The sequence below is a fragment of the Carcharhinus amblyrhynchos genome, chromosome 2 (assembly GCF_965287045.1).
Source record: "Carcharhinus amblyrhynchos chromosome 2, sCarAmb.v2.hapA, whole genome shotgun sequence".
In the NCBI taxonomy this organism is placed as follows: Eukaryota; Metazoa; Chordata; class Chondrichthyes; order Carcharhiniformes; family Carcharhinidae; genus Carcharhinus; species Carcharhinus amblyrhynchos.
In genome coordinates, this window is record NC_137325.1 from 118,631,472 (window position 1) to 118,650,558 (window position 19,087).

Sequence of the window (19,087 nt, forward strand, 5' to 3'; positions counted from 1 at the left end):
CTTAGAATCCCCACAGTGCAGAAGGAGACCATCGCGCCTGCACTGATAACAATCCCACCCAGACCCTATCCCAGTATCTACCCTGCTTATCTCCTCGACGAGGGGACAACGTTAGAAAGGCCAATCCACCTAACCCGCACATCTTTGGACTGTGAGAGGAAACCGGAGCACCCGGAGGAAACCCACGCAGACACGGGGAGAATGTGCAAACTCCACACAGATGTGACCTGCTGCTGCAAATTGAATCTGGTTCCCTGGTGCTGTGAGGCAGCAGTGCTAGCCACTGTGCCACCTTTGATGTTTTGGTCCCACCTCACACCCTCATCCTGAAGACACTGACTCACGTTAGAATGAGATTCCATCAACCCTCTGCAGAGGCAACACATTTCAGTAGAAGTCACCGACTGGTGATTCAGTAGAAGTCACTGACAAGTACGTTGGCTGACTTTCTGCTCCTCCCCTGCCTAGGTTCTTACTGCAGCAATTCTACAGCTACCTGGCTGCAAGTCCAGCACCACCACAACATACTTTTAAAGTATACACCAGACAGGAGATAGAATCTGGGACAGTCCAAACCTGTATGGTTCCCATTGTAGTTATTGCCATCTCAGCCATTTGGTAAGATTATTTAGCAGTTCAGCTGTATAAAGGAGAATTGGACATCAGATTTTGGGTTGGGAAATTCTTCGTGCCTGGCCTTTGACATGGGTGTGATTTTATTCAGGCAAGCCTGAAGCAAAAAAGCTGATATTCAATAACTCCTCGTGGCAGTGGGATACAGCTTGTAACTTAGGGATTGAGACATACTGAACATTCCTTCTCTTCCATCAAAAGAAACAAAACAGAAAGAAAAAGCCTAAAGTGGGCCCAATTGTCAAAAAGACATTAACACTATTTGGTTCCAGTATTTTGGAGTCTACAATCATAGAATTCCTACAGTGCAGAAGGAGGCCATTTGGCCCATCAAGTCTGAACCTACTTTCCGACAGAGCATCTTACCCAGGCCACCCCCTACCCTATCACATAACCTCGCACAATTACCCCACTAATCCCCCTAACGTACACATCTTTTTCACTTAGGGTCAATTTAGCATGGCCAATCCACCTAACCTACACATCTTTGGACTATGGGAGGAAAGCAGAGCACCCGGAGGAAACCCACACAGACACGGGGAGAATGTACAAACTCCACACAGGCAGTGACCTGAGGCTGGAATTGAACCTGGGTCCCTGATGCTCTGAGTGCTAACCACTGTGCCACTGTGCCCCCCTTATGTGTCTGATTTATTTCTTCAGATATTAAAATATTTCTGTTACAATTTGTGGGCAGTTTAATGTTGGCTTTTTTTTAAGTATATTAAATAAAGGTTAGGCATAAGCACCATTTCAAAGTCTTGCTGCTGTGCGATATTTCGATGGCAGTTTCTACTAATCATTAATTGTTGGGAAATATTTCAAAGTTTATTTGCTTCTCCCCCAAAGGAGTGGGTGGCTGAAGTATGTACGTAAGCTGAAACATTTGCCCTCTTTGGACTTAATATTCAGGTTGAGGATGTGTTTGGTGTGGAAAGAATCTTCTGGAATCTAGTGCAAGGACAGGGGATGGCCTGGTATAAATGCTGTTCCAACCTCCCTTGGAGGATATTCTGAAATTTGCTTCCATTGTTCATTCTGCCTTAGTCCTCAGTCTGCACAGGAATAACCAAACTTTCTGCCTGACCCTATTCCCCAAACATCTTTCTGCCTGAAATCCCATGCCATAAGATTTGGGATCCCTGAAGCTTTGGCTCAGGTGACAGCACTCTTGCCCCTGAGGCTGAAGGTTGACGGTTCAAATCCCACTCCAAAGGCTTGAGTACAAAGTCTAGGCTGGCATTTCAGTGCAGTGCTGAGTGAATGCCCCACTGTTAGAGGTGCCATCCTTCATACAAAACATTAAACTGAAACCCTACCCATCATCTTAGGTGGAAGTAAAATATGTCCTGACACTATTTGAAGAAGGCTAATGAAGTTCCTCCCAGTGCCCTGGCCCAATGTTTATTCCTTAACAAATAACTAAAAAAATAATTTATCTGGTCATCTCATTGAGCGATGAAGAATGCACAGCACAGAAACAAACCAGTTGTCACAACAATTCCACACCAGTGTTTATGCTCCACATGAGTTTCCTCCTACCCCTCTTCATCTGGTCTAATGAGTAAAAGTTTCTATTCATTTCTCTCTTGTGTTTATCTAAATTCTCCTTAATCACATAATATCACATTGCTGTTTGTGGCAGCTTGCTGTGCACAAAATTGGCTGCAGTATGCCCTACATCACAACAATGACTACATATCAGCAGTAATTTCCTTGATTGTAAAACATTTATCGACATTCTGAGGTTGTGAAAGGCGCTATACAAATGGAAATCTTTCTTTCCTACCTTCCCTTGCTTTTCTCTCTGGCATTGAGTTACATAGAAACAGAGAAAATAGAAGCAGGACTAGCCCTCCGAGACTACTCGCCATTCATTTTGATCATGGCTGATCAACAAATTCAATATCCTGATTCCCCCTTCCCCCCCATATCCCTTGACCCCTTTAGCCCCAAGGATTGCCTGGCATTAACCCCTGATCCCAAGTCGGGCACCGAGCATGACAGAATAACAACCATAAGTGCAACTTGGATACTAAGTTACACTTCTCCATTAAGATTCCTGTGTTGTGTCAGTGTGTTTAATGCACCATTAATGCGGGATAATAGCAAGGGTCAATAAAAATGATCCTCCTCAAACCAAATATGTTTTACCAATGTGTGCATTTACATGGCACAAGTTTTATAAATGATTATAATAAAGATTTTAACATGCTAAAATAATCCCACTACAAGTGCACACAAACATTTTTGCCAAGGACCTATACAGGGGTTGGGATTCTCTGATCTCATTCGCCCCACCGCTGCTGCCAGCGAGCTCGGAGAACTTGGCGCTCAGCCAAAACTTCATTCACTGCAGCAGGACTGGAGAATCTCAGCAGCCATCGAAGTCAGAGAATTTCAGTTGACTCACAGAATTTACAAACTTACTTTCCCTGAGTTTTTATTTGAGAATCATAAATCCTACATTGCAGAAGGAGGCCATTCAGCCCATCAAGTCTGCACTGACCACAATTCCACTCAGGCTGTATCCCCATAACCCTATGCATTTACCCTAGTTAGTCCACCTAACACTAAGGGGCAATTTAGTATGGCCAATTCACTTAACCACCTAATCTTTGAACTGTGGGAGGAAATTGCACCACATGGAGGAAACCCATGCAAACACAGGGAGAACCGTGCAAACTGCACACAAACAGGGACCTGGGAATTGAACCCAGGTCCGTGGTGCTGTGAGGCAGCAATGCTAACCACAGTACCACTGTGCCACTCTTAACTTGTGCCTTTCCTTCAGGTCACACAAGCTGATAAGTTCCACCTCTGTGGAACAGGAGTTTGAATTATCTACTATGAGGCCGCAATGGAACCAAATCTCCACCCTGATTTCTGTCTGTTCTGCTTAGTGTGGGAGCCACTGGAGGAAACCTCAGTGCATGCAATTAAACTGAGCTACAGTGGGTGATGAGGAGTGCGAGGAGCTGGAAGGCTAACTGTGGGAAACTCATAGCTGTCTCCACACTGATCTTGAAGCAGAAAAATAGGCAAATACAGGTCATCAGTCTCAAACGCTGACTGCCTCCGCTAAACGTGGATGTTTGGTGTGATTGCATCGCTCCCCACTTCTTTCAACATATGGTTTAATAAATTGACCATTCCGTGACGCTGGATAATGTCACATTGGATTACATAGGCTGAAGTGTGTGCGAGTTTGTGGCAATAAAAATGATGTGTGAAACAGATGCTGATATAATTTTCTTTATCCCAGATTATTCCTGTTTTCCAGATGCATATGATCCCAGCAAAGTTGAGACCGTGTGAAAAGAAAGGAGATGACAAGGACGGAGAAATTTCAGGAAAATATTGTGGATTTTACACTGTGATCTGTTCACAAGACTGTCTTTCATCAAATGCAAACTTCTGGACAGCCTTCTGCACACACTGTTTATATTAATAAATACATTGACAAAATGCTGTATCACTGCCAGGAAGAAATTAGTCAGATACAGAAACCATTGTTAACCATCTGGTGTCTGGACAGATAGCATGGTTCAATAAAATTGTTATAGCCTTCTATAGCTGGTCAGTACAACCCAGCTCCTGGTGCACATGGTCACACAGCACAAAGCCACCCCGAATTTTGTATTTAATTGCATTCTCACTCTGAGTCCAGAGAATAATTGATAAAATGTGACATTGGTGCAATAAAGGGGTGCTCTTCTGATTTGGGTTTGACACAGAGCAAAGGCAGCAAAATACACAATGCCAGACCCAGAATGCTTAATGCTAGTACACTGGACACCTGGATTTAATAAATGCTCCATCCACTGGAGCTAATATTGTTCACTTAATGAGCACAAAATGAAGATAAATCAAGCCTTTTGCATTAAAACTCCCGCTAACTGGACCTGATATCAAAGAATGACCATAATATTCACATACAATATCTCTCGCATTTCTCTTTGTTAGGAGCATTTGTAAATTCACAAATTTGCATCTTAATTACAAGTAATTATATGAAAGTGTTTCAAGGTAAATGTGGGTGTTTTCAAGTTATGAAACCCCTAAGCCTAGCTTTTCCAATACTGGAATTGTTGGATTAGAATTATTGTTAGCAAGTGGCAGGTAGACTCAAACGGAAGTGGGTTGTTTGCGGACAATCTTACCAGTTTAGCTCATTCGCATAACCTCAGGTTCAAATCAGGGCAGGTGCAGGAAGCTTAATAGGGATAGCTAAGATCGCTTCTCAGCCTTTTGGCTAAGATCAAGTGTAGTTTTGTTGTCCTGCACTTGGTTGAAGTCATGAGGTTACCTTCAGGCTTCATTTGAAGCAATTTTTTAAAAGCGGCATCTCGGCCTTTTGGCTAAGGTGCAAATGAGATCAAGCCTTGGAGGAGGTGCACTGCCTGCTCCAATCAGCTTGGGTTGTGTAGATCAAGCCCAAGACAGGAAGTGGCTTGCCTGTCTTGTCAGCTTGGATCGGGAAAGTCTCACTTGCTGAGACTTTGAATTAGGCTTTGATTGGATTGAATTGGACATAAACAAAAAAAAAGGGATAGCTAAGATCAAGCGTCAGATCAAACCCAAGATCGGATGCAATGCCTTATCTTGTCAGCTTGGATCTTGTTTGTCTCTCTTGAGAGGATTTTGAATTGGATCCATTTGGATTTTGGAGCCAAGCGAGGAATGGATTTGGGTTTGCCCACTCCACTCTGAGCATTGTATTTGTAACTTAAAGGATGGAGTGAAAAGTTTAAAAAGAAAATGGAGATGAGAGCAAGAAACCAGTGCAGAAGCAAAATTTAATGTGTCAAAGTATGAGGATCAATGTTCAGCATTGACTATGAGATTTCAGATTTCCTTGGACAGTGGAGATATACACCAGTGTATCAGCAGTGTAGCCCCAGAGCTATCTATGGGCCCTCCTAATACCACAGGTTGTGGGGAAAGATGTGCTCCCATTAAGAAAGGTCAGTTCATGTCAGTAGAATAGAATGAGCAATGATGTGAAGGCTCGAGAGATTAAGTGCCTGCAAGACAAAAGTGAAACAAAAGCAAATGAGTAGAAACAGGGTGAAAACATTTATGAAATATCTCAGCTGGAACTTACTTACGCAGGCCTTTAAAATCAATTTAAAATCACTGATACCTCTGGCAACACTGGGTGCCCATTTATCATGGGTGCCCTTCAGAAAGAGTGTTCCTGCCACCTAAATGTTGACAAGTGTCATGCATGATGGACACCATCTACACTCTGCCCACCATGAATATTTGAATGAGGAGCCTGCTTGTTTGTGGCAGGAATTCCAAAACTGCTGATCCTCAGGTCACAGATATGACACAAATGACCATATACAGGGTCGCAGTGAGACAGCTTTCCCATCCATTCTCCATGACCGGACATGCAAGTCCAAGTCATAACTACACATGGCTAACATCAGAAACCCAGAGTTTATTTCTACCTTGAAAGACAATGCAAACTTTATTGAGATCTATGCAGTATGATGCGTTCCTCAAATTAATTGACAAAAGAAAATTTGATGTGTCCATTCACAGTTTGCAATGCGATTTTCTTAATTTAAATATTCCAGACCTGGATTAAGTGTGTGTCTGCTACAGAAATAATAATTATTGCACACTAAGGATGAAATTTTACCGGCACGGATTGTACGATCCTGCCTGAGGCCAATGGAGAATTCCATTCTGAGACTTCAGGGCCGGCAAAATTCCTGCCTAGGTGTTTATTTAAAAATCATTTTGTGGATGCAGTTTTCACCAGAAGGCTTTCTGGGCATGGGTGATTCCATGCAATTGTATTCACAATCAATACCATCTAGCGCCATTACGCTGCAGAAATTGCAGATGTGTAACCTGCCATTTTGTTTGGTTTTGGCGAGTAGGTGACAAGCCACAACGTGACGAGGAAAGTAACTATTACTCCGATCATCAAATCCATCAGCTCTCTTTTTTGGAGTTCCTCAGATCTGATTTTACTGCGAACTGTTATAACAACTTGCAATAATATAGTGCCCCTGATGTAGGAACACATCCCAATGCGCTGCATTGATTTTTAAACAGAAGTGGAATGTAACCCTTAAATTGTTTGTTGGTGCCTTTCTGATTGACTATATACTGATGACAAAATAGGCTCTAAGATTATAGCTGTAAATAAAATATTATGTATATTTATTTTTAATCTATACACTATTATTCGGCTGAAAGTAATGGCAAGAGAACTAGCAATTTGGAATCGTTGATTAACACAGCAAAGCTGTAGTAATGGGCTAGTGACTGATTGTTAAATGATGTGGAGATTGAGATTATTATGAGTGGGATTTCTTTCCTTTTCCCGTGCCTCCAAGGACTAGGAATTGTTAAGGATTTATTGTAGCAAACATGTTAAATGAATGCCTTGTCGTGACAGTGAGGAATGGGCAATAAATGCTGACCTTACCAGCAATGCCTCCCCATCCTGAGAATGAATGAAAAGAATACGGAAAATTGAATCAACATGTGTGTCAATACCTTCTGCCTAATTTGCCCTGTGTTTACTTACCAGGTGTCGGACTGGATTTCATAAAAGTTGCCAAGGTAGTGTGTGCAAAGTAAACTGCCTAGCCAATGCAGGATACTTTTTCTCCATCCTGCTGTTTTCAGTGGAGAAGCACAAATGGCCAATATTTACGTTCAGATTGAATACCACAAAGTAATTATAAAACAAAACCTGAGATTGAATGTTTGCCAGTCTGGTTTCTGGCCCACTATTTTATTTGATAGCGGTGGGATGCAAAGCTGGCTTTTACATTTCCATAGGATAAAAATGACACTATTCTAAGTTCAAGCGTATCATTATCAAATACAAAATGCTACTAACTCTAACTCAGCATATGTGCTTCCGACAGATAACATATTCATTATTTTTCTAACATTTAAAGAAATAACACATAAAAATAAGTAAGCTATATTATATAAAATTATGTTTTAACTTTTTAAATGCAAGTCCAGTCTGGGCTCAGTTTTCATGCTGAGCACGTGGGACATTCAAAACTTAATGAAAAGCAGCAGCAAGTTAAGTAGGCTTACAGCTGGCTTCATGTATAGGGGTAAATTGAATAGCTTGATACATTTCTATGTATATAGTATGTAAATGGACAGCAAATGCCATTCACAACCAATACCAGCCAGTGACCACAAAGAAGAGTTGATTTACACGAAACATTAGCAGGAATTCCAAAATAAAAGTTGGTTATAGTCCTTCTGTTTCTATTGGTTATCTCAAATTCCGTGTGCAGTCACTTTCATTGGAACTGACAAGTGAAGTTGTGATTGGATCAAAGCAATTATTATTTACACACAAAAACTTTGGAAGGAAACATAATAGTTCAGGTTCCAATTGATCAAAGGTTGGCATCGTCACTGGCTGTAGTTTGGCCCATTGATACAAATCCACTTTAGGAAGCATCGCACTCAAGCCAATTTGGTGTATTATGTCTCTTGATGATAACTCTTGATTCATCATCTCAAATTGCTCCCAACACTACCACACTGGAATTAAGAATCTACTGATGATCATGAAACGATTGTCAATTGTCAGAAAAGCTCATCTGGTTCACTAATGTCCTTTAGGGAAGGAAGTCTGCAGTCTTCACCTGGTTTGGCCTACTTGTGACTCCAGAGCCACAGCAATGTGGTTGACTCTTATCTGCCCTTGGGCAATTAAGAATGGGCAATACATGCTGGCCAGCCAGTGACACCCATGTCCCATGAATGAATCTAAAAAAATTGTGACATGTGCCCAAATCACCCTGTTATATAGTTCAAAGTGCTTTCCGAACACGTCCCAATGATAAAGTGATAAAATATGTCATTGTATTGCAAAATGTTTTTGTTTATTACGGCATAATTAGAATGGATAAAATATAAAGTTTTTCACATTTTACTAAAATCCTAATGACAACACTCAAACTGATTTCTGCAGAAAGACAAATATTGATGTTCATTCCAAATACACTGCAGGAGATAAGACCATAAGACATTGGAGCAGAATTAGGCCACTCGGCCCATCGAGTCTGCTCTGCCATTCAATCATGGCTGATATTTTTCTCATCCCCATTCCCCTGCCTTTTCCCCATAACCCCTGATGCCCCTATTGATCAAGAACCTATCTATCTCTGTCTTTAAGCACACACAGATAGATGGGAAGCTTCGGTCTGAGAGGAAAGTATTCTGATAGCTAATCCGCTGCTGTTGTCAGACAAAAAGAAAATCACCTCGACAGAACATACGGATGTGGATCAAAAAGATGAGGCTGGCGGTTATCCACTAACTTTTTTTTTGTTTCTGGCGAGGTTAAACCTCTATATGAATGCTTTGTCCCTTCCTTTGTGGAAACAGTGTTGATGAATGGTCTGAAATGATTGAAATGCAATCCTTTTCCACTGTCTGGACAGAAGATGGGGATGAATCAACATTTCAGCGACTCAGTAAAACACTTACATATCTTAAAAGCTGTTCCATAATTCTTTTAAAAATGAAAGCTGTTATATATAAAACAAATATGTAATTGTATAGACCTCATGACGATGTGGAGTAAAATAAAAGGGAATCTATTTGTTTTTCCTTATGGCTTGCCATTAACTTCTATTTATCAACTCAATGTAAATACTAATTCACATTGTGTCTTGTGTGTTCACTGATGTATATTATTCCAGCTTATCTCTGAATAAAATATATGCATGAAACTACTTTTAAATATTAATCCATTTGTATTTTTCTTTACTCTTCAGTTTCTCCCTGTTTATCTCACTTGCAACCCATTACTCCACCTCCACCATTCAAGGGGGAGGTTCAGGAGCTCAGTTAACTAATTGTTAGGTTGTCAGCTCAAATCCTCAAGTGGATAAAATGAGCACCGTGTCTGAGGAACGCAAGGAGATAGGAGTCTTCCTCAGTGTCAGTGCTTTGGCCTTGGGCTGTAAGATCTTGGCATTGTGGGTGGCACGGTGGCACAGTGGTTAGTACTTCTGCCTCACAGCACCAGGAACCCGGTTTGATTCCTGGCTTGGGTCACTGTCTGTGTGGAGTCTGAATGTTCTCTCTGTGTCTGTGTGTGTTTCCTCCGCGTGCTGCGGTTTCTCCCCACAGTCTGAAAGACGTGTTGTGTATGTACATTGGCAATGCAAAATTCTCCGTCCATGTACCCAATCAGACAACAGAGTGTGGCAACTTGGAGATTTTTACAGTAAATCCATTGCAGCGTTAATGTAAGCCTACTTGTGACACTAATAAATAAATTATGAATGGAGATGCAATTAAATCAATATACAACTATAGCACTTTTAGCATTGTTAATCATCCCAAATTGCTCAACGGGTTCATTACCTGGGGGTGGCATGGTGGCACAGTGGTTAGCACTGCTGTCGCATAGCGCCAGGTACCAGATTTAATTCTGGCCTCATGTGTGGAGTTTGCACTTTCCAATGAAAAAAAGATTTCATTCAGCAGCGCTGTGTGCTGGCTCAGTCACATTGCAGGCTTAACACAATTTGTATATTGTATCAACATAAAACTTGTGATACATGTGGACCATCAGGAATCCTTTAAACTAATTGACGTTTGTTTGCAAAGAGCTGACTGTCCCTTTGGCTCTTTGCTAGTATTAAAGATTTCACCAGCAACTCAGTGGTTCTTTGCCTGACTAAAGAGTGAGTGAAACAAACGATTAGTGATGTCAACCTGTGTCACTGTAGAAAAAGGAAACAAGGCAAATTACTCGTCACAGAAATCACTGCTCTTGTAGCCACAGTATCGAGATTTGGTTTATTATTGTCACATGTATTAGTATACAGTCAAAAGTATTATTTCTTGCGCGCTATCCAGCCAAAGCATACCATTTTTAGGGAAGGAAATAAGAGAGTGCAGAATGTAGTGTCACAGACATAGCTAGGGTATAGAGAAAGATCAGCTTAATGCAAGGTCAGTCCAAAGATCTGATGGCAGCAGGGAAGAAACTGTTTTTGAGTCAGTTGGTAGGTGTCCTCAGACTTTTGTATCTTTTTCCCAATGGAAGAAGGTAGAAGAGAGTATGTCGGGGTGGTGGGGTCTTTGATAATGCTGGCTGCTTTTCCAAGGCAGCGGGAAGTGTAGACAGTGTCAGTGAAGGGGAGGCTGGTTTGCGTGATAGACTGGGCTTCATTCATGATCCTTTGTAGTTTCTTGCAGTCTTGGGGGCAGCTGGAGCCATACCAAGCTGTGATACAACCAGAAAGAATACTTTCTATGATACACCTGTTGAAGTTGCTGAGTGTTGCAGTGAACATGCCAAATTTCCTTAGCTTCCTGAGAAAGTAGAGGCATTCTTAATTATAGTATCCGCATGGAGGGACCAGGACAGGTTGTTGGTGATCTGGACACCTAAAAACCTGAAGCTCTTGACCACTTCTACTTCATCCCCATTGAGGTAGACAGGGGCATGTTCTTCACTACGTTTCCTGAAGTCGATGACTATTTCCTTCGTTTTGTTGACAATGAGGGAGAGATTATTGGTTGGTCTTGTTAGGTTTCTGGTTAATGATAACCCTCAGGATGATGCATAGCAATACCATTTGCTATGGCATTGTTGTTGACAGTCAAGAGGAAATGGTTAGATTCCCTCTAGTTGGATCATTGTCTGGCACTTGTGCAGTGTAAACGTTACATGTTACTTAGCAGTTCAAGACTGAATATTATCCAGTCTGTGCTGCATGCAGATACAGACTGTTTCACAATCTGATGAATTACAAATGATACTGAACACTGCAATCATAAGTGAATACCCATACTTCTGTTGTTCTGATGGATAGAATTGATGAAGCAACTGGAGATGAATCTAGCACAGTACCCCAAGAAACACCTACTGTGACATCTTGGTCTGAGATGACTGACCTCTCATAAATATTCACAAGCATTCACTCCCTCCACAACTGACATGCAGCAGCAGTGTGTACCATTTACATGGTGCACTGCAGCAACTCACCAATATTCCTTAGAGAGCATCTTCCAAACCCACTACCATTGTGGCAGCACAGTAGCAATGTGATTAGCACTGATCTGATTTATGATAATCTGATTTATAAAACACCTTTCACAAACTTGGGGACTCGCAAACTTCTTCACAGCCAGTGTACTTTATGAGTGTAATCAACAGTCAATTTGTGCACAGCAAGCTCTCATAAACAGCTACGAGTTATGCATCCTAATATTATTGGTTGGGGGATCAATATTGTGACGAACAACAAGGAGAGCTCACCTTTGTCAAATACTGCCATCCGGGAAGTCTGACATCCAGAAAAAGGGGCAGACGGGACCTTGGTTTAACACCTTATCTGAAATCTCATCATTACTACCATGTCACCAATTTTTACAGATGCACCACAGAAAGTACCCTATCCACATATATCACGGGTCGGTAAGGCTCCTGCTCTGACCATAAGAACATAAGAACATAAGAAATAGGAGCAGGAGTAGGCCATCCAGCTCCTCGAGCCTGCCCCGCCATTCAATAAGATCATGGCTGATCTGTCGCTGCTCAGTTCCACTTTCCCGCCCTCTCCCCATAACCCTTAATCCCCTCTCCTATCAAAAACCCATCAACCCGCGTCTTAAAAATATTCAGCGAGGCAGCCTCCACCACTTCAACGGGCAGAGAATTCCAGAGATTCACCACCCTTTGAGTGAAGAAGTTCCTCCTCAACTCCGTTCTAAACTGCCCCCCTTTTATCTTGAGGCTGTGCCCCCTAGTCCTATTGTCTTTTTTGAGCGGGAAGAGTCTTTCCACCTCTATCCTATCCATCCCATTCATCATCTTATACGTCTCAATGAGATCTCCTCTCATTCTTCTAAACTCTAACGAGTACAAGCCCAGTTTATTCAGCCTCTCCTCATAGCTCAACCCCCTCAACTCCGGTATCAGCCTAGTAAACCTCCTCTGCACTCCCTCCAAGGCCAAAATATCTTTGCGCAGGTGCGGCGCCCAAAAATGCACACAGTATTCCAGTTGCGGGCTCACCAATGCCCTATACAGCTGCAGCAAGACCTCCCTACTTTTATATTCAATCCCCCTCGCTATGAAGGCCAGCATCCCATTCGCCTTCCTGACCACCTGCTGCACCTGCAAGCTGGGTTTTTGCGACTCATGCATAAGGACCCCGAGGTCCCTCTGCACCGTCGCCTGCTGCAGTTTTTCGCCCCGTAAGTAATAGTCCTTCCTACCATTCTTCCTACCAAAGTGGACCACCTCACACTTGCCAACATTAAATTCCATTTGCCAGTTCCTGGCCCATTCGCCCAGCCTATCTAGATCCTTCTGCAGACTCTCCACACCCTCCGCACAATTTGCCATTCCCCCAATCTTGGTGTCATCAGCAAATTTCGACACTCTACACTCGGTTCCCTCCTCCAGATCATCTATATAAATGGTAAAAAGCTGAGGCCCCAGCACCGACCCCTGGGGCACTCCACTAGTCACCATCCGCCAATCCGAATAGCACCCGTTGACCCCCACTCTCTGCCTCCTATTTGACAACCAATCCTCTATCCACGCTAACACCCTACCCCCAACTCCATGTCCCTCGACCTTCTGCAATAACCTCTTGTGAGGCACTTTGTCAAACGCCTTCTGAAAATCTAGAAAGACCACATCCATCGGCTCTCCTCTATCCACCGCCCTAGACACATCCTCATAGAACTCCAGTAAATTTGTCAGACACAACTTCCCTTTAATGAAACTGTGCTGCGTCTGCTCTATCAAGCAATTCCCTTCAAGATGCCTCGCAATTTCCTCCGTAATGACAGATTCTAACATTTTACCTACCACAGACGTTAAACTAACCGGCCTATAATTCCCCGCCTTTTGCCTGGCACCCTTCTTAAACAACGGCGTAACATTAGCCGTTTTCCAATCATCCGGCACTTCCCCGGAATCCAGCGACGTTTGGAAAATAACCACCAAGGCATCCACTATCACCTCCGCCATTTCTTTCAGAACCCTCAGATGCATTCCATCCGGTCCTGGGGACCTGTCCACAATCAGCCCCTCCAGTCTGTCGAGCACCGCCTTTCTAGTAACAGTAATGTCATTAAGACCCTCCAGTCCTACCACCTTTCCATCGCTAACACCCGGCAAATTATTCACGTCCTCCTCCGTGAAGACAGAAACAAAAAAGTTATTCAATACCTTAGCCATATCCCCATCCCCTACCACTAGGTCCCCTTTCTCATCCTCTAAAGGACCAACATTCACCCTAGCCAGCCTCTTCCTTTTTATATATTTATAAAAACTCTTGCTATCCTTTTTTATATTAAGCGCTAGCCCAGCTTCATAGTTTCTCCTACCCTTCCTTATCAACTTCTTTGTCAATCTTTGTTGACATTTAAACCTCTCCCAATCCTCTTCTCGCCCACTACTCTTAGCTACTCTAAATTCCTCCGCTTTTAGTTTAACACTTTCCAAGACCAAGACCACAAGAAACTGCAAAACATTGTGAATGTAGCCCAGTCCATCACGCAAACTTGCCTGCCATACATTGACTCCATCTACATTTCCAGGTACCACAAAAAAGCAGCCAGCATAATCAAGGACCCCATGCATTTCAGACATACTCTCTTGCACTTTCTTCCATCAGGAAAAAGATACAAAAGTCTGAGATCACGTACCAACCGACACCAGAACAACTTCTTCCCTGCTGCAATCAGAATTTTGAATGGACCTACCTCGCATTAAGTTGATCTTTTTCTACACCCTAGCTATGACTGTAACACTACATTCTGCACTCTCTCCTTTCCTTCCCTATGTACGGTACGCTTTGTCTGTATAGCACGCAAGAAACAATATTTTTCACTGTATACCAATACACAATAAATCAAATCAAATCATTAGTATGGTGCTAAAATGTCAGCCTGAATTTTGTGCTCAATTCTTTGAGGTGGGATTTGAACCCATGACCTCTGAGTCGAGGCTTGTGAGCCACCACTGACACTTTTCCAAACACTGGAAATAAAAACAGAAAATTATGGGAAAACTCAGCAGGCCTGGCAGAGAAACAAGAGTTATCATTGCGGGTTCAATATTACTCTCCTTCAAAACTTTCAACAGCCGTAATGTTTTACTTTTCTTTAAGCCAAATATTGGTGTTGAAACAGTACATGCTGCTACACAATTCCATGAGTTAGCTACACAGTGCTTTCGATTTGTCTGTCTAAATGCATTCAACAAGTATGCTAAGAGAAACATATTTGTCCCCTTCAGTTAGTCCTGGGGAATGCAAGCTTAGTGACACACCATAGAGCAGCAGAGCCTCAACATTGTGTGGAGCTCGTACACCATTCATTCAAGTTCCCACAAGCATCAAGTATCCTATAGTGTAAATATATTTCGCTTACAACCAAATAGGACGGATATGGAAATCATGTACACATATTTCTATAATATAAGCATGCGACAGATTTGAACTGAGCATTATTCTCGATCAGTGAGAAATTTATGAGTGTAGAACCATCCAGCAGCACTATCGGAAATATTCACAGCTGCCTCCATTTAGCAGCAGTTTCTTGTCAACTGAATATTTTAAAAAATGAATAGATCAAGCTGGGGCAAGGGCATTTTGTTCACAAGTGGCTAGATACCTATGGAAGGAGTTTGTATGCCTTTCAATGTTCCTACAGGAGGCTAATCTGATTGGTGATTTTGCAATATTCACACCTTCCTCTCGATGAAGAACACTCTACAGCAGACTTACAAGTTTCAGTGAAATAGCTCAGTTGCACCCGAGACATTTGAGCCACAACACTCTAAAAGGAGATCCCAAGGATCACAGTGCATAAATCAACCTTGGTGTATGAGGTGGCAGGGGGTCAATTAGCTCAGTTGGCTCAATGGCTGGTGTGTGACACAGAGTGAAGCCAACAGTGCAGGTTCAATTCCCGTACCAGCTGAGGTTATTCATGAAGCCTCTGCATTCTCAACCTTGCCTCTCACCTGAGGTACGGTGATCCTCAGATTAAATCATCACCAGTCAGCACTCCCCCTCAATGGTCATCTGGGATTATGGTGACTTTACCTTCAGTGATTCTGTTTTACTGTCTCTAAAAATCATGTTTTTTGTAAAAACTTAGTGTTTTCAGCTATGACATTGGATTCTCAACCTCAGCAGTTTACCCCACAGATATATGTTTTATTCATCTTATAACTGGGCACAAGGGATCCAGGAGATGGTGGCAGCTGTGTTGCAAAGATGTCATGAGCTTAAGACATGCCCCATCCCTGTGTGAAGAATGATGAAGTTTGCCAACAGAACAAATGAAGTATGAAGTTGGTTTCAAGCTAAAAGCCATAACATTTGCTAATTTGTTAACTAGCTATGACGCGGTGAATGAATTTAGTGTTAGTGAAAAACTGCTGAGAAATTGGGAGACGGAATCTGCCCTGGTTGAGGTTTCCCAAGACCAAATGTGTCATGAGATTAGGGACCAGGCATTATCCTGATCCTCAGAAGAATGACATTTTCAAAATGTGCCATTGAGAATCCCCTGACATTGTCACCAAAGCTGCAAAGAGAATGGGCTCGATTCTCCCACTTATACTCCTGCCAGGGGGTGGGGGGGAGGGGGGGAGACCCGAATGTTTCTCATTGGTGTTAGCGACGCCTGTCAGGTGGGATTCAGTCACCTTTTGTATGTGAAAATATGCATAACACTAAACACACTGGCCAGCCCAGCTTCACAGAGAATGGGCTTCACACAATCTTAGTCTCAGCATTCAGAGACAGCAGCAACCCCCCCACACCCCCACTCCCCCTTCCCCACCACAGACTTGGCAATCCACCATTGACAAGGGTGAACTCCCAACCCCTCAGCACTAAAAGAATAGGTCACCCCCTCCCCCACACCACTCAGATATGAGGGTGACCAGACCCACAAGTGAGACACTCTTGAGATGGAGCCCCCTCAGGCCCCACCCTCCTCAGCCCCCTTTCTGGTTCCACCCCTTGGCAATGCCAACCTTGCCCTACCCCCTGGCACTGAAACCCTGATCTTGTGCCTTGGATTTTGAGAGGTGTCAGGGGGTAAGTGTTTTGCTCATGACCCCCTCAGCCACTGCCAAGCTGCTGAGGAAGGGCCTGCAGAGGGACCTGGCTGTTATGTGAGCTCAGGCTGGGGTGAATGGGTTACCTCAGGACTCTTCCCTAGGATGAGGGGAGTGGTGGCTAGGCTATCCTAGGAAAGTGGAGATTACTCTTGTATGGTGATCTCAAGCAGCTTTCAGTTCAAAATCTTCATTCTTGTCCAAGTACTATGAAACCTTTGAAGTGGCCTGGTCACTTTAATATCCATACCCACTGGACACCTGGAAACTTTCAAAATCACAGCAGCATTCTATGAGTTAATGCATTTCAAGTACTTGGTTTGTTCCTAACCACAATGTTTATAAACATTTTGACCCTGATTGACAGGCTGGTTATACAGCCATGAAGGGAAATAAAAATCTCCTGCCTGGTCTGTAATTTGTCACTCAAAGGCTAGTTAACAGTACCGGAGTATGAAATTGAATGAACACAAAGCTTTTTGAGGGGCTTGAGCTTTTCAGGAAGACGTGGAGGTCAAAAAGAAAAAAGGCAATGTTAAAAGAATAGGGCTGAGTGAGCAGGTCTGGTGGAGTGAGGAGGTTCTTGAAGCTTACTGGAATATGTCTACAACGAACTGTCTGATCTGCTCTGGAGCTGTCAATCAGAGCAGTTCAAAGTGGCCAGGTACACCTGCAGCTTATTCGTGCTACAAAATGGAATCCTCCCCCCTGAAACTGACATCTCCTGTCAATCTGAGGACTTCAAAGGGATCTTCTCACAGCTGGGGCTTCTGAGAGCAGGAAAGGGCAATCATTCCTGCAGAATGGAGTGCTGCTGTGATTTTGAATGCTTCCAGGTGTCCCCAGGACATGGGTATTAAAGTGACCAGGACACTTAAAGGGTTTCTCAGTTCATGGACAAGAATGAAGATTTCAAACTGCAACCTGTTTGAGATCGCGAAGCTAAGAGTGATCTCTACTTATCCCAGGACGAATTGGGGCAGTCCAGCCATGAGAGCATCCCCAATCCCAGTAGAGAGTCTCATAGTCAACCCGATCCCCTGAGCCTGAGCCCACCCAACTCCCAGGTCCCCAGGGATACCATCCCTCTGCAGCCTGGCAGCAGCTGAGGGGCACATGGGCACAAAATCTACCTCCTTGGCCTCCTGTAGTCCAAGGCACCAGATCCACACTTGTCAGGACCTGTACCATATTCCATCCACTGGGCTTCATGCAAGGTGGCAGCATACTGGGAGCCAGATTATCCAGCCTTGAACCCAATATCAACGTGTAAGTTACATTTTCAGCATATCAATTAGGTTCCCGCTCATTCAGGGCAGAAACCAGTTTGGAACAGGCCAGTAGATTCGCAATGGGTTTGATGCCTGTTGTGATTCCCATTTTAGCCTTGATGTCCGCTCAACAGGCCAATGGCGATCCCCCATCCAGCTACCAGGAGCAGAGAATCACACCCCACACATGCACTTAAGTCAGGCATATCAAACCCTGAGTCTGGCAAAGATTGCCAATTGACAGCTAGTTGATGGAGCTGTTTTATGGCACAAAACAGTCTGGTGTTGTGGCAGAAGTACAGGATTGTTCAGAGACTACTGGAAGACCTTGATGCTAAAATTACCGGCTTTCAGGCAGTGGGACAGATGATGCCACATTGGCACCCAAATTGATGAGGTTGTTAAGAAGGCATACAGTGTGTTACCTTTTATTGCTGGAGGGATTGAATTTCGGAGCCATGAGATCATGTTGCAACTGTACAAAACTCTGGTGCGGCTGCACTTGGAGTATTGCGTACAATTCTGGTCACCGCATTTTAGGAAAGATGTGGAAGCACTGGAAAGGGTGCAGAGGAGGTTTACCGGGATGTTGCCTGGTATGGTGGGAAGGTCTTATGAGGGAAGGCTGAGGGACTTGAGGTTGTTTTCATTAGAGAGAAGAAGGCTAAGAGATAACCCAATTGAGGCATACAAAATGACCAGAGGATTAGATAGGGTGGACAGTGAGAGCCCTTTTCCTCGGTTAGTGATGGCTAACACGAGGAGACATAGCTTTAAATTGAGGGGTGATAATTATCGGACGGATGTCAGAGACAGGTTCTTTATTCAGAGGGTAGTAAGGGTGTGGAATGCCCTGCCTGCAGCAGTTGTGGACTCGCCAACTTTAAGGACATTCAAATGGTCATTGGCTGGGCATATGGATAATGTTGGAGTAGTTTAGGTTAGAGGGTCATTAGATTGGTTCCACTGGTCGGCGCAACATCGAGAGCCGAAGGGCCTGTACTGTGCTGTAATGTTCTATGTTCTACATTGGCAACACCCATACATTTCGATATGCCCAGGAGCT

The 19,087-nt window shown here is 43.3% G+C and overlaps 1 protein-coding gene and 1 non-coding gene across 5 annotated transcripts in view; both read left to right on the top strand.

Moving 5' to 3' along the window:
- Positions 1-7,174, top strand: part of jcada (junctional cadherin 5 associated a) — a 213,971-nt gene extending 206,797 nt beyond the window's left edge. For all 4 annotated transcript variants that reach the window (XM_080211793.1, XM_080211785.1, XM_080211800.1 and 1 more), the window contains one exon: positions 3,917-7,174. In XM_080211793.1, the coding sequence (XP_080067919.1) occupies positions 3,917-3,951 (35 nt within the window). In that variant the 3' untranslated portion in view covers positions 3,952-7,174. The remainder of the gene's footprint in view (positions 1-3,916) is intronic.
- LOC145361940 (U2 spliceosomal RNA) lies at positions 4,869-5,059 on the top strand. The gene has a single exon (XR_013889894.1). It is a non-coding gene; the product is annotated as a U2 spliceosomal RNA (small nuclear RNA).
- Positions 7,175-19,087: the final 11,913 nt, after the last annotated feature.